This window comes from Stylophora pistillata, chromosome 5 (assembly GCF_964205215.1).
Source record: "Stylophora pistillata chromosome 5, jaStyPist1.2, whole genome shotgun sequence".
Classification (NCBI taxonomy): Eukaryota; Metazoa; Cnidaria; class Anthozoa; order Scleractinia; family Pocilloporidae; genus Stylophora; species Stylophora pistillata.
The window spans coordinates 39,009,165-39,026,124 of NC_142523.1; the positions used below are offsets into that span (position 1 = coordinate 39,009,165).

Consider the following 16,960-nt stretch of genomic DNA (forward strand, 5'->3'; position numbering starts at 1 on the left):
GACAATACCATTATGTGTAATTTCTAATGTTCACGGTATAACGTCGTGCTGAGATCTGGGAGTACATTTGCTTAAGTCGGTGAGAGTCATTACTAGTGCTGCAGTCAGTAAATCCTGAAGCAAAACTGGGAACACTGATTGCTTGTGTAGTTTATTTCTTAAACGACTTCCACGGCGGCCATGTTGGTGTCCTTTACAGGGACGTCAACAAGGCAGATCCATATTATGGCTTGCAATTTTCTGAAAATCATTTTGGCTAAAAAATTTCTTCTGACCACTACTGATTGAACCTAAATTGCTATAAAATGTTTCTCTATACCTGCCGTCCATTTATTTTGATTCTTAATTCTATTCATGCGTGCAAACATGTACCGTAAATGGCTTGAACCCGGGGGTAACATGTGAAAGTGTAGTGTGATCGTCCGGGTGAGTGTAGTCCTGAGAAGGACTGTTGTCGGTGGTAGTGACTGATGTTTCGACAACCTGTGCGGAAGTCATCATCAGAGTCAAGTGAATAGAAGCCGCGGCTTCTAATTTTTTCAAAAAGAAAATAATGCGGCTTCTGATCAAAGGCGGCTTCATATTCAAGGGCGGCTTCCATATTTTGAAAGCCATAGTTTTCATGTGTTAAGTGGTCAAGTAACTTCTCATCGCTTCGCGGCTCGTTTAACACATAGAAGAAAAGAGTAAGCAAAGCCTCTGGGACCAGGGTAGTGAGTCTACAATTCTCCGTGTTGGAATAAACGTGTTTGTCTTGATTTTCCGTTTCGCTCCGGAACAGCAGGCGTGATCTTGATTAAGGGGTAATGAGATAAGACGACCCCTTGCACGCTAGAACGGTATAGTAGTAATAAACTCAACATCTATTCAAAACTCCTGAAAAAATCTGTAGTTTTACTTTACACTAATTACAAAACACAAGCTTTGCATCGTTGACCGGAACCTATGGGACCAGTCACTATTTAACTCTGGGAGGAGGGTGTGGTGGATTTTGAGGGATCACATGATTTTGAGGGTGACGGAAGGGGATCCATCGTCGACCACAGGGAGTGGAGGGAAGGGGGGACTATGGAATCAACCAAAATCCTCCCACCCGTCCGCCTCCAGTTTGATAACTAATGACCGGTCTCATTTCAAAATCAGTCTGTGTAGCAGAACAATCCTGTTCACGGAAATAGAAATTATTCATTGATCTCGTTTAATTCCACGGTTCTTGATCGCTGTTTTATTTCACTGGATCTTCCGAAATGTTAGAAAGTGATCAGATCCACAAGATTTCCTTTTGGTTGCGTCATGTGTTCAGGGAAGAAAGACACCAATGTATCAAACAACTGCAACAAGGAAACAAAATAAAAAATAATGCTTGGCTAAAAGTAGCATCAACTTTTCTTGTTCAGACAAACTAAGTTGAGAAATCTCCACCCTAAGCATTTGTGACTCAATTTTTATCTCCCTTGCCATATACTAAGTTTACAACACGAAATGTAAACAATAACACAGACCATTAGTAAAACCCGTGTGAAAAGCGTACACTATATGTTCGTAATAACTACCTGTGTTCTTCCAGCAAAACCGTCATTTAAGGGCGGTGATAGTGAGTCTGGGGAGTTAAGAGAAGAAATAGGACATCAGGCAAGGGCAGAGACAAACAAATAAACACAAAGATTGACAAACGAACAAATAGAAGAGAGCAGACAGACAGACAATTCGCTCAAAACGTCAGTTTTGGAAACTCTTTACGGTGGCCAATTTACATTACCAATAACTATGATATAACTAAGAGAATAACCCACCTGCGCCAGTTTCCATTCGATCTTGTGTGGAGACTGACTGAGAAAATAGACTGGATGCTATAAGACGAAACTGTAAAACAAAAGACAGGAATGCTTACCAACTCTTGTCATCCAACACGACATAAAATATTTTAGGGATTGGTAACTCTACTACTAACAATAGTAATGGGATTAAGTGGAGTTCAATTTGGTTCGAAATCATACGAGTGATTAACAATTCGTCAATTACGACAGAGAAACTGGACATCGGTAACATGTTTTCATGAAAAAAAAAAAAAAAAAAAAAAAAAGGCACCAGTTAACTCGGCGAAATGCGCGACAACAGCGCGCGCACAGGACGCTTTCTGTCCACTTACACAGGCATGGCGTGTCAGCTGTCCCATTACACTGTTTAATTATAAGCATGACTCGAACACTGCCCTATTACTGCTCTAATCGGGCTGGTGATAACCAATCACGTTCGAGAAGTTTGTTGTAGTTTTAATCAAGAGGAGATTTTTAAGACACGTCCAGGGAAGCAAACGGGAACTTGCAAATAACTTGCAGTCCGCAAGTCTTCTAACGCTGCGTGAATTCGTTTGGCGCTCATAATCATTCAGATTCTCCATGTTATGGTCGTTTCGGGGAAAAGAGGGAGGCGGGGGGGGGGGGGGGAGGGTTAGGGTGAGAAATGCACCAGTGTACTGAAACCGAATAGCATCAAGGGGTAACTTCGCTCCCTAAGGTAAAATGTTGTATGGCTTTAATCACCTCTTTACTTTCCTCCGGATCGTCATGGGTGACTGTCTCCGAGAGCTCGTGCTAAGGAGAAGAAAGAAGAGTGTGAGCCACACGTGAGAGAAAGAGAGAGAGATAGTGAGATTCTTCACAAGTGGAGGGGTGAGGCGGGGATAGTCTCAGTTTCCAAGGAGCGCGGGCTAATTTCGCGAACAGCGGTTGACAATGAAGGCGGAGAGAAACAACGTGTCTCGTTTCTCTCAAGGCGGGGAATATTTTATGCCAAACTTGTCTTCTTTTTTTACGCACCGCGTTCTGTTCCCTTCGAGGCGCGACCTGATTCAGTTAAGGCGCGTGTTCCTTTTCACGAGAAGACATCCATCGAGACCTGGGTATTACGCAACATAGGTGGATTAAAAAAAAATATCTTTAATACCTGCAGATAACGAAGAGCTTCGTAAGGATCACGAGCAGCCATCTCATGAAATCTGAGGGGGGACAACAAGAAGATTACATAAATGAGGTTTTTACTTTTAAATCCCTCGTTACAAAGCGCGCAGCGTGTTCAGCGTGGATTCGCGCATGTGGATCTCGCAGGACTGATACATGCTAATAATTAAACGAAAGGAAAACCGACCTTCCTTTTCTAAAGATTAAGTTTAGTAAGGATTTGGATAGAGTAATGAAATTGCCTAATGAAGACGGAAATGAAGGACTGGTGAGAGAGATTGGCAGTTAAAAAAAGGCAAAAAGGCCATCAGAGGTGACAGTACCTTTGTTTGCGTATTAAGTATCGGCATCTTCTTAATAAGTGTTCTCTTGAAGGTCTTGACAACTGAAAATTAGCCCAAAAAAAATCCATAGACAGTATTGACAAATTCTTTTAAGGTTAACAGAATCTAACGAGTCCGTGTGGTGAGTGAATTTTGTAGCCTTTAAAAAATTTACGCGTGTTTACCACCCCTCAGTTGCCACAGAAAAATTTGACGGTTCGTTCACATCCAAATTGTAAAAAATTATGTCTCGCAACGCTAGAGACACTGGGGTGTTGCGTGACAGACCTCGGATTCGCTATGATCGCCCTGGATCTGACCACATAAGCCGTAGGGTAACCTATTTCCCTTCGCAGCCGTTCTCTGGTATGTAACACAAGTTTAGGAGGCGTTGGGTATCATCCGAGAGAACAGCTGCGGAGGAGATCAAGAATAACCACATAAGTCACACGGAAAGTTAAAATTTTGAATCAGTCTGTTTACCTTTAGCGACCAGAAGTCATCCAGTCTCATCTTAGGTAAACTGGATTTTCCAGGATTGCCTCCAAACAGGTAATGTACTTTATGAATATCGTCATACACCAACTGATGTGCAAAGCGAGGGCACGGCTCCACATTCTGCATCTTAGTCCAATACTGCTGACCCATGTTCTCATTCTTGTAAACACAAGACCTACAGGAAAAATATCCACTGAATAGGATCCATAAGCGATAAAAATAATTGTTAAATTGTCAGCAAGCGGACAAAACCTTTCGAAAACGAAAGGAATCGTTCGACATCGACCAGAGTCATCGGAAAGCGGGCGGAACTCTCGGAAATCAGACGCAACCGTCCGAAATCGACCGCAAGCGTTTAATATCAGACGGAACCATCCGAAAGCGAACGCAATTCTCCAAAAAGAAGCTTTCCAACGTGGATGGAAACGACTGAAATCGGGCACGTTTCCCGAAATAAGACGGAGCCATCCGAAATTAAGGGACCTGGAATCGGACGTATCCGTTCGGAATCGGAAAGAGAGGTTGAATTCGTTGCAACAGAGGTTCCACTTAAAATGATACGACTTTTCGCCTATCTTTCCGCCAACGAACTCGAAGCTCATTTGCCGCACCAAAACTCAATTTTCTGTGGGTTTTTTTCAGCCAATTCCTTTCCATTTTTTTTTTTGTTAATTGCCCATTTCATCTTTTAACAATTACACCATCACTTACCATGATTTCCTTTCCATATCGTATACCCAAAAGGAATTCCTGACCGTTTCTTCTCGTTTTTCCTTATCCTTACTAAGACCCTAAAGAAAAGAACAAATCATAAAATTTGAGCTGTTCAACTTGATGTCATATTCAATTTACTGTGCTCACAAAAATAAAGGTCTCAAAGGCTTCTGAATAGTTGTAAATACTAACAAGCATGCGACTATTCTTTGCCAAGTTAATGGCTTGGGTGAGCGGTACAGTACTACGACACTTTAGCAGTGCTGTAGTACGACATACACGTGACTGGTACTGTGGTACGAAACGTAAGCAAGTACTGTTGTACGACACGTGAGCTGTACTGTAAAACGACATGCACGTGAGCAGTACTGAAGTCCAACATACAGTGCGCGGTACTATATTACGATATGCACGTGTGCGGGTACAATGGTATGGGAAGCTTCGCGCTTCCGATCATTGTCGGATCATTGTCGGTTCATGGTCGTAAATGGGATTTCACCAGACAAGCGACACGATCGTAAGCGCAACCGTCATCAACAAGATCGAGTCGCGCTAAAGCTGTATGACTGGAAATACGATAAGATACATCTGCTCTCACCTTAAAAGTAATATGAAGGACGGTGACCTAAAAGTACTGTAGGGTCAAGAAAGATCTACTTACAGATAATACATGGATTTCGTTAAGACCCGGATCAATTGTTGCTCTTTGTGTAAAACCTGCTGCAGGAACTGTCGAAAAAGGAATACGAGGGTTTGTAAACACAACTTGTACATAACAGCAACCATTAAAATGAATCACGACAACAATAATATTAGTAAAGATGATGAAGCAATTATATTAAATTACCTTGATCAGATTCCTTTTTGCTTCCATCATATATAAATGATATTTCATGGGTGTCCACATTGTATGTAATAAAATCACTGTAGGATAGAAAAAAGGCCCAAAAAGTTACTCTGAATGAAACCGTTGTGCATGACAATAATCCAACAAAGTTTTATTTCCAGGCTCTGAGTAATTTGATTATCAGTTCGAATTCACTGCAACAACTTTGCACATACACTGCAGTACCTTAAAAATTCTCTTCCTCTTTGTCCAGCAAAAATGTATAGAAGTCTTTTCTCCTGCGCAAAAAAATGTTTTGGGAAAAAAAAAAGAATCTGGCAATAAAGAATTCGTCGGTCCTTTAGATTGAAGGGGTTTCGGAACTAGGCGATTCTTTGTAAACTGAAGTCGATTCGGTTACAACTTCAAGTGCTCAGAGATAAACCTTGCTGCGAGAAGAGATTACATAGTTTGATGCCCGTGCTCGATTTCTTTTATCGAATTTCCGTTTGAAAGTGCTTGGTCAAGTCTCATCTATATCCATTTGACCGAGTACAATCTAGTGCGTGGGCTGCGAGGACCACGTTACTGCTCAGTCACTGAGTGAAGTTGCATCGAACTGACTTTCCCCTAGGTGTATGGAGTCGACTTTGCCGATATATCGAATCTATTTTATTTTGTATCGCAACGACTAGACTCCCAATATACAATAATGTTGTTCAATTGTTCTTCTTCACTTACGAGATGAAATAACATTGAGTGTCCTATTCTTGATCGGAGCTCAGGACAATCGTCCCTGGAAAAACGCAACAGAAAAGAACATCAATAGAGTATTCCATCTGCTTGATTAAAATTGCATAATTAAAGTTTAATATCTGTAAAGCCAAACTCAGCATGGGGTATCTATATGATCATATGAAGTTTGTTGGGCAACTTCCCATGTTACAGAATGTCACAGTGTACATATTTTATCAAACATATTGGTGGGTGGTATCGCTAGGTATTTTTAAGAGTTGTGCCGTATTTTGACGAGCCCATTATGCGAGTCAAATACAAACGACAAGTAAAAATATTTAATGATACTTCACATAAACATGTCTACTAAGCAAATTACCATTCAATTACTTCATTTTATGTGCATTTGTTTTTAAGGCGGGAATAGCGAAGAAAATGGAGAATCGGTTTGTGACCAACTGTCCTAATAATTGTGCAATATCGAGGGGTATTTTTACGCGATTTGCGCTTTATTTGCACTCTACTTAGTACAGTTGGGTAATAAGCAGTGTTATTAGTCTAATCAAATTAATTTAGAGCACTTTTCGATTGACAATCGTTACACCAAATCCAACAAAACGGCCAATAAGAGAGAAAATACTTTAAAGAGCCAGTGAAAACTCATATCAAAGCAAATCCGACCAAACTGCCGAAAGCACGGGAAAACGCGAGCGACCAAATCAGGATTGGTTTTAGCTTTGGATCTGATTGGTTGAGAAAGTTGTGCGAGTTTTCTGGACCAATCACAGAGCAAAGGAAATCATAACAAAGCAACCCAGATTACGTTCGACACTCGATTAAAGATTACTCTAAATTTTCAACATCCAGCTTACTTGAGCTTATTCCAGGTATTTGTTTGACAGTTGTACGAGTACAGTCCACTAAAGAGAGTTTCCTGTGCTCTTTCATCTCCGCTTGAGCTAAAACAAAGAAACAACTACTTTTAGCTCTGCAGATAAAAGTACAAAAGGAAAATAAAACACGACAATTTTGCCTTTTTTCCAGTACATCCGTTGAACTCTTCTATTTCCTTCGCCTTTTTTCTTACCTTGTGAGCACACGACCACCAAACACATAAATCGTGCTTTTTTCTACATCAATACACATCTACAAAATGAAGCAACAAAGGGTTGTTGGTAATTGTGGTTGTTGCATATCACGGAGCAACGAAAAAAAACCAAAAAAGAAAATTTGAATGATACACTTTGCAAGCATTTTAAATGTTTGCAAAGTTTTTTCCTTGCTGAAAGAGGAATTAACCTTATGACCACCCAATAACACCTCTTGATCAACTACTGAGGTCACGAGAACAAAGGAAAAGATCACCAACTAAAGAAGCTCTTTATTGTTGTAGTGACAATCAAACATTGGAAACTTTATACTTTACCGGTAGTCGTAATTTACATTGTTATTGTTATTGTTAATCCGGGATACCGATACCTGTTCAGTGCCCGTCAACATATATGCCAGCGGACTTGTTTTGTGAAGATGCCATTTTTGTGAAGTATAATGTAGCACGAGGTTTTTGTAGATTAAAGCCTTTAGAAACGAGGCGAAACGCAGTCTGTCTTTCGTAACAATTGAATAAAGGTTGATAGTTTCGAAAGAAACTGTTTGGGGCTGCGTCGGTGGGAGTAACGAAATAATTTGGATATAGTTGAAATGAGATACAGTGAATATATGAAGTTTATATATTTTGAACCGCGGTATTAAATACGTATGATGCGATCCTTCGCAGTAGATAGCGCTATTTATGCAATTTATGCGCTATTGCATAAATAGCGCTATCTACTGCGAAGGATCGTGCATTACACGTATTTAATACCGCAGTTCAAAATATATGAACTTCATATATTCACTGTATCTGATTTATCATCACGGGTTTATTACGAATCAACTTAACGGTCTGCTCCCAGTTGGCTTGTTAGCTCAATTGGTAGAGCGCTGCACTAGTATCGCAGAGGTCAGTGGTTCGAATCCCGTACAGGCCTGATTTTTTTCAGGTCTGATTTTCGCTATTGCATAAATAGCGCTGTCTACTGCGAAGGATCGTGCATCATACGTAAAGTTGAAATGGTAAATTGGCCACCGTAACGATTACAAAAGCTGACGTCTCGAGCGTTAGCCCTTGGTCGAAGCGAATGGGCTCCGACGAAGGGCTAACGCTCGAAACGTCAGCTTTTGTAATCGTTACGGTGGCCAATTTACCATTTCAACTTTGTTGATATATCCAAATTATTTCGTAACAATTGTTACACAAATCTCTATGTTGGCACCTTAGGTATTTTATGGAGAAAAGTATGTCACTGCGCATACCGATGTTAGGGTGTGATGAAAAACATAAATATTTAATGATTAATAATCCAGTACACCACACACCTGATGATCAAAAATAAGAGGTGGACCTCCTTCAGATGCAGTATCTGCACTGATCAGTGTCCACTGATTTCTGGTTATGTCGTAAACATAAAAATCACTCTGGTAAAATACAAAAGAAACAAAACCATCAATTAGAAGTCTCAGTGTTAAATAATTATACTCCTACATGCTGTGCATCTATTCAGCAATGGATCACAGATGATGTAAAAGTATGGTGAGAATGAAAAAGTGTTTTATATGATGACAAAGCTAATTAACGATTATCCCACCAGCGCGCGTTGGATATGAGATGATAGATAGCCCACAAGGCGCATAGCGCTGAGTTGGCTATAATCACATATCCAACATGCATAGTGGAATAATTGTTTTATTTAAAACGCCCCCAAGAAATTATTATTTTGTAAGAAAAACCCGGATTTTTTAGCTCCCTTTTGATTTTAAGCTGACGCATACGCTTACCATATTTGTAGATTATGGTATATTGGCTCATATACCATAATGGCTAAGCCAATAAAAAGTCTTGAATTGCATTATCCAGTGATCCCGTTTTTAATAATTGTTTTTTGCAGTAACATTGTGTATGCATCTGTCTTCAAAGAGTTCACAAGAACCAATCAAAATGTCTGGATGAACTTATCAACTCATCCTAGAAAAATAATACTTTTGTCTATGGTTCAAAGTTAACCTAACATAATTATAAATTTTCTGAAAAGATTAAAATAAATTATTTTCTTGGCAACTTTCTAGTCTAGAGCCCTGAATCTTGAAAATGTATGATGAAAAATGAGCACATAATCTAGTGCTCAGATGTTCAGCCATACTGTAATAATAATCAATGTTGTTTCTGAAGAGTGTGCACAAAAGCAATCACTTTGTCTCAGTCCAAACTCTACGAAAAATGTCACCGATTGTCAAGACACATGCAAACTAGAATGGTGGTTTAGCAGCAAAAAAAAACAAAAAACAAAAAAACAACTCATTTATAACATATCAAGTTCAAACAAATTTTGGAGACCAGCAAACAGGCAACAGTCATAAATTCTCTCTCGATCTTTCTCTCCCACTCCATGTGCACCTTACCTTAAGTGGTGTTACGTTTCTTATTCCAGAGTCTAAGTATCTTCCCAAGGTATATATCAACTTTCTCTTGCCGTCCAGACACATCTTGTGACAGGACCTGGCACATGGACCACCTTCCTGCTCTGTATCCCGCGACAGACAAGTCCATTGAGAAGACTCCACCGTAAACGCCCAGAAATCAGCCAAGTCCAGTGTCCCATCCCAACCACCAAGCAGGTAGATCACTTGAGATTCCATGTCAATCGACATCTGGTGCCCGCCTCTCATACCCGGCCGTGAACTACTGCTATCCTCAGCTGAGGTCAGAGCATAGCCATGAATATTCGTGTTACTTGTGTTACACACTTCAATGTGATAGACCTCCTAGATAAAGAGCCCTTACAATATCCTAAGCGTTTTGCCGAGACTCTCACTAGGGTGTTGTCTTCACGCTCCATGATCCGAGAAATATTGATCCAGCTAAATTCCGATGGCTAGATTGCTTTTTTTTTCACTCAGATGTTGAGAATTTTCTCCCACTAATTAACACTCTGCTCAATGAAATCCCTGCATTGAAAGCATTACAACATAAAACAATAGATTCATATTGTGGTAAAGGCTGATAGTTTCGAAAGAAACTGTTTGGGGCTGCGCCGGTGGGAGTAACGAAATAATTTGGATATATCAACAAAGTTGAAATGGTAAATTAGCCACCGTAATGATTACAAAAGCTGACATTTCGAGCGTTAGCCCTTCGTCGGAGCGAATCCCAAAGTCCTTTATATGAAAGATTCAGAAAAAGACTTCCAACAGGTGGTGTAACAGAGTAATTCTCATTTGCACAGCTTAAATTACTCTTCATACCTCAATTTTTTTCCCCCTGAACAACTTACTTTTAGCAGTGAGAGGAACAATTGCTTTCCACTTGGGTTTGTAATCTTGCTGACTAATATAATGACTGAAAATAGCATCTGAAGAAAAAACAAAATGAACAGAGCTGACTTCAAAGAAGTAATATACAGTAGTTTTTCTTTGCTCCAGAAATGGCATAAAGAACGGACAGTAACTATAACAAGTTCATGTCAGTACATGCACTTTGTAACATGATATCTCATTAAGGTCAAGACAGCAGAAAGCAAATCGTTATCTTTAAGAAGAGTACGAAATTTTTTTATTTCGAAGACATGTTTCAATCTTACGAACATCATCGACAGTTAGAGAATATTTGAAAAACCATTAGGACTATATAACAACTAGGTGAAACATGCGTAATTAATTATGACTAAGTGACAAAAATTACATATTTGAGTGAGCAGCAAAGTGTTGAAAATAATATTATAAAGCCTAAAGCGTAAGCGTCATGTTGACGTGACGAACTTGTTCATTTAAATTAGGCTTTTCCCAGTTTATAAAAACCAACAAGTTCATCACGTCAACATGACGCTTACGCTTTAGGCTTTATATTCTTTCCAACACTTTGTTCCTCACTCAAATATGAAATTTTTGTCACTTAATCATAATGAATTACGCATGTTTCGCCTAGTTGTTATATAGCCCTAACGCTTTTTCAAATATTCTGTAACTGATGATGATGTTCATAACATTGAAACGTCTTTGAAATTAAAAAACGTCGTACTTTTCTCAGAGATAATTATCTCATTAAACATTGGAAACTAAGTTTTTTTTTTAACAGGTCTGTGACTGAATAAACATTACTATCAAACCAACACCTCAACTATGATCTCAGATTACAAAAAATAAACAGAAAATCACCATTTGAAGCTTGTTCTACGATTTTCTCACATCCATCAAAGTCATTATTGATCACCTAATTAAGATTAAACAACAACAAAAAAATTGAAATTACAAAAAGCAACAGTTAAATACAAAATTATATCATCAATAAAAGTACTCAGACAGAATTCAATTCAACTCAGTTGCAATCTTGATAATTGCACTGATTTTTTTTTTTTTTTTAATCAATCAAACAGCTCCAACGGTGACAGTTCAAAATAAATTAATGACAAGATTGTTACCAGTTTCTGATGGAGTTCTGTCAGCATGGGATGCTCAAGAGTGATCTTTGTTCTTTTCTGCAAAGATTCAAAAGCTTCTGCATAGTTGTGCTGTCGAAAATGTTTCAGGCAAAGCCGTATGGCCTCCCTTTCTCGATACTGAAAGAAAACAAATGAAAAAGAAATTAACAAACAAACCCTACTGAGACCAGAAGAGAGAATTACTGAAAAACCTGCTTTTGGTGATGATCACTCATGTTTTAACCATCTTAGTGGGATCAATTTTTAGATTACTTTCTGATAGTGTCTTCCACTGACATGTTTGAAAATTCAGTCTGCTATTGTATTTAACAACAAATCCCATTAGGAGTGCCCTTGAACCCAAATAGCCTTAGCCCAACAACCCCCGTGACTAGCATCTAATTTCTCCTTACAACATCACCCCTGAGTCACAGATTAAGGTCATGAGAATATGGGAAATGATCACCAACTAAAGAAGTTGTTAATAGTTAACCAAAATTCTCTTTGTCAGTACCATAGGAAATATACAGAGGACAGTTTGGAGAATATGCATTCTGATGTTAGAGTGCAAATGGTTGCACATCACCACAGCCAATAAAACTTCCTGAGTTAAATCCATAGGTAGTTAAAGCTACAGAGTCACCCAGGAAGCATCTAAGCTTACATTCACCATACACATTGATCAACAAAATAATGATCAAAAAGTGAAAAAGAACAGTACTTACAGTATTAAACCAAGTAAGACTGGGTTGAACAATCTCAGGATCATCGACTCCTGACAGCTCCACAAACCAAATACTGAAGTTGAAACTGGGTCCCCATGACATAATTGGAACTGAAAACAATTGAAAATAAGACCAGTGAATGTTGTTTCCCTGCACTATTAAAAGGCTCCTTCGCAGCTTTTTTCCCTATTTAGTCTCATGGAAAAGGATCATTCAACAGGTTAAAATTTCTTGGCTTTTTGCGACCAGAATTAGCTGATTACAATTCATTTTATAGAAATTTTATAGAAATTTATTTTAAGGCATTTAACAATTAAAGACAAAAGTAAGGAAGAATGGCCACTACAATGAATAAAGGTTATTGATTTTTGGAACTCACCGATCTTTATATATTGACAAGGAAACATTTTGCCATCCAGTTCATGCTGAAGTTCAAATGCTTCTTTATTGTGGTCATTTCTTAATCCACTGCAAAAAACAAAGAGCATCTAAAAAAAAAAAGGCACTACTGACATTCTGTTTTAACAAGTGTTTAAACTTCTACACACAAGAGGTAACCCTTTGAATTCTAAATGTGACTAGTGTCTTATTTCTCCTTACAATATTTCCACTGAACTACACATTGAGGTGAGGAGAAAAAAGGAAATGATCATCAGCTTTGTGTAAAGAAGCTCTTGACTGTTTAACAAATTCTCCTTACCAGCACCTTAAGATGTGTATCAGAATGGAGAATACACATACTGATGCCACCAAATAAAAGGTTAAAGAAAATACTGTGATCATACTTATGGCAAAATTATGAGTGGAGAAATCATGATCTGCATATTAAGTAAACTTGAGTGATTTATAACACTTATATAAAATTCCCCTGCAGTCTTGTGGCTGGAAATCTAAGAGGATCTCTGCAGTCATTTATCAGGATCCAAAGAGTACTGTGAAACCAAATACCTTTGTAACAACTCAGTCATGTGTTCATCATTCAGCCCACCATAAATCTTGAATTTCCTGAGATTGCAAACATGGGTCTTCTCATACTTTCCAAATGTGATCGTCATAACAATAGCTGGCTTTTCCAGTTTCAGTATAAGAAACTACATCATAACAAAAGACAAAAGTTAACAGCTTTCACAGAAGAAAACAAATATACAACTGCAAGGCTGTGCTCCAAGGAAAATTGAATGGACCCCAGTGCTGGCTCTGAAACTGTGAAATCCAGGGTACCCAGCATATTCTTTATATGAAAAAACTAAAATTCCTGAGTTGCTCACAAGCAAACGTAAGGCGCCAGGGGCCACCAGGCACTGCTAGACCACAGCCTTGAACTGATTAAACATACATTGTACATCAAACGCACCAGCTGTTGTCTCCACTCTTTAAACCCCAACAATGAAAGGCATTTTAATCTCTCCATACATGACTACTGCTAAGTCATCTTATAAAAAGCATGAGAATAAAGGCAATGGTAATCAACCTGAGTAATGATTATTTTTAAACATATTCACCTTTGTCAGTACCAAAGGAAATTTTAGAGAATAGTATGGAAAATTTAGATATTGAATACCATGTAAAGGGTTAAAGCTAATGGTATAGAAATTTGACGTGGGTTTCTATTTTATAATGAACTTTGGCATAACTGACTTCTGTGTGGCATAATTTCACATGAACATCAATTCCAATAAAAACTGACACCACTGCGTAATGCCATAAAACAACACTAGTATATTACTTTCCTTTGCAAAGCGTAAACTCTCTTTAACTTTGTCCATTCGCTGAGGATAAAACTATCAGCTATGCTAAAATGCAACTTTTTTTTTGGGCATGCATACATAATTAAAGTTGACATGAGAATAAAAAATAAGAGGAGATGAAGATGGTATTTAAGATACAATTATCATCACAAAATCCTCCTGGTATCTTCCGATTTGTAATTAAAAGATTAATTTAATTTAATTTAAATTTAATTTAGTTTAATTTAGTTTAATTTAGTCCATTTTCACTGCATTAAGTTTTGCAGTGGGGAAGGACTAGAAAGGAACATAGGAACCATTCGTGCTAGTCCACCCTCCCACCCATCCCACCCCAGGGGAGGACATCCATCACACAGTAATCTCGTGTGTGGGAAATTAACGTCTCCTACCCCAACCCTGCAGGAGACGGGACCTCCATTTATTCGTCCCTATCCGAGAAGACAAGAATATCTAACCATTTCTTGATGTTATAGAAAGGCAGCAAATTCTTCTCAATTATTTTAAGACCCTGAGTGTTGGTCCGGCCGGGGCTCGAACCCTCGACCTCCCGCACAACAGTCCAGCGCTCTATCCATTGAGCTAACCGGGAGGCGGTTAGAGATTGCTTCCAACATCGTCATCGACGGAGACATATGTGACCGGGCACAGGATTTCGTACACTAACGCTTTACCGTTTAACGAAATAATCTGTTTGCTATCCGTTTATTATCCCTTTACTATCCGTTTATTATCCGTTTAAAACGGATCATCAAAGCATTTAAATGCTTTCTTCATCCGTTTAAACGCTTTGCTCATCCGTTTAACGTTTTCGACAAAACGTTTAAACGGTTAACCTATCCGTTTTAAAAAAAATCCATCCGTTTAACGGTTACTTACATCCGTTCAACGTTTTTGAAGAGCAAAGGTATAAAACAGTCCCAAGAAGCACCCGTTGGAAATCAGTCATGCTTCGATCGAGCGGCTATGTTGGTCTTCGCTACAACTTACTGTTTGCAAATCTCTGGTATGAGAAGGTCTTCGATTAGCAGAATTCTCAATCAGATATTGAGACACGAGAGCTCGCATTACCTTACGAAAACAGAATGATATTCGCTAACTAACACGAGAAGAGTGAGATTTGTTTTCATGCTTATGCAAATTTACTTCAATAGACGTGTACGGCAAAACTATTTACCGAATCAGTGGCTATTGGGTTTCTCATCTTTTATTTCCATTGATTGAAAGGAAACGAACATGGCTTTATAAAAGCTATAATTACAAATTACTTTATGAAATCGAATGCTAGATGAAACATGAGCGAAAGAAAGTTGCATATGCAAAATTGTTTCGATAGTTAACCGATGGTGAAATCTACAAAATCGGCGGCTATTTTTACCTACATATAATCCATTTCTTAACGTTTTTCACTTGATAGTGCGATTTCATTTCGGTCAATACATAGAAGAAACAATGTAGGAACATGAAAAAAAAAAGACTTTGCTTTTCAATTCTAATTGTTTTTCTGTCGAGAATGTTCAGTCCGCATGGTATGATTGACAGATTGCTTCCTCTGCTTATATTTTATGCAAATTTTCAAATGCATTGAGAGCTCTCCAGAGCGAGATTTGCTCTCGGCTCGCTTTACTCGCCAGTGGATAGCTTAATCACAGGCTAGTAATTTAATTTTACTTCGTTTCCTAATAGTGTCAGTTGAATATAATATTAGCATGAAACGTCAGTGTTCCGCAAGAACAAAATTATTCGTATAATTGTTCGCAACGGTTTCTGTTAGTTATGTGCATGGCTTTTTATTTTTTTATTTTTATTTATTTATTTATTTTTTTTAATTTGATTTATTTGTTTAAGCAGGTTGAATTTATTGGCAACTATTAAGCTGATGTGGACCTGCTGTTTTCCCACCCAACCCACCCCAGGGGAGGACATCCAGCACACAGTAATCTCGTGCGTGGGAAATTAACGTCTCTTACCCATTACCCTTAAGAGACGGGACCTCCGGCTTTACGTCTTATCCGAGAGACGAAGCAAAGTGGGTAAAGCATCTTGCTTAAGGATACAGCGACATGTCCCTGGTAGGACTTGAACCCGGGCCCTTCGACCCAGAGTCCGGCGCACTTAACCACTGGACCACTGACCACTTATCCCGCTGTTCTTTAGCCCTCCTGATCCGTTCAAGGTTTTTGTCCATCCGTTTAACTGAACGTTTTAAGCTATCGATTAATAGATTCTGTTCAACCGTTTAACGTTTTAAGCCATCAGTTTATTTCTTTTCTCGGCCATTTAACGGTTTACGGAATCCGTTTTTGGACTTTGCTCCACCGTTTAACGCTTTGGACTATCCGTTTAAATGGGTATGCAAACCGTTTAAACAACGTTTACTACCCGTTTATTGTCCGTTTACAATCCGTTTATTTTCAACCGTTTAACGAAAAAGCGTTAGTGTACGAAATCCTGTGCCCGGTCACATACATTTTAAGAAACCTAATTTAATTATCGTAATTTGAATTAATCATGTTGTTAGCTGCAGTGAGGTGAAATCGCGAGTATTTCGCACTGATATATATGCTTGTCACTGATTCATGAGCTTATCTATTTGATGGTCGCAATTAAAGTCTTACCTGTGGCGGGTAATTGCTATCGGAAGACCATCTAGAAGACTGATCATTCGGTTTGTCCTCCAAAATGTTCCTGAACAAAATTAAAAATTTTCCAAAATTACCCTCTGTCACCTTAATGAAATCCCCCCATATGACAAAAAGGAGCCTTGATGAGGTCTTACGCGGGTAAATAGTTTGCAGAATAGCTGGAACATTTATGGATCGTGTATGTTAAGACACGAGTTTCAGCAGCTCCCGAAGCCGCCATTTTGGCGTACTTCAACGACTGCGCAATTTTATGCACGCCCGAATATCTTCATGGGA

At 38.7% G+C, this 16,960-nt stretch overlaps 1 protein-coding gene across 1 annotated transcript; it reads right to left on the reverse strand.

Annotated features, from left to right (window-relative positions):
- Positions 1-1,181: 1,181 nt before the first annotated feature.
- Positions 1,182-16,957, reverse strand: LOC111341401 (muskelin). Its single transcript, XM_088760779.1, has 24 exons — positions 16,819-16,957; positions 16,658-16,727; positions 13,243-13,385; positions 12,674-12,762; positions 12,295-12,404; positions 11,570-11,707; positions 11,307-11,361; positions 10,427-10,504; positions 9,555-9,850; positions 8,475-8,573; positions 7,144-7,202; positions 6,929-7,015; positions 6,063-6,117; positions 5,568-5,620; positions 5,343-5,419; positions 5,157-5,224; positions 4,493-4,572; positions 3,767-3,956; positions 3,284-3,345; positions 2,947-2,998; positions 2,544-2,594; positions 1,794-1,863; positions 1,554-1,600; positions 1,182-1,331 (listed from the first exon to the last, which is right to left on the reverse strand). The coding sequence occupies exons 1-24, from the start codon at positions 16,902-16,904 to the stop codon at positions 1,251-1,253; spliced, it is 2,196 nt and encodes a 731-aa protein (XP_088616905.1). The 5' UTR covers positions 16,905-16,957; the 3' UTR covers positions 1,182-1,250.
- Between the last annotated feature and the right edge of the window lie 3 nt (positions 16,958-16,960).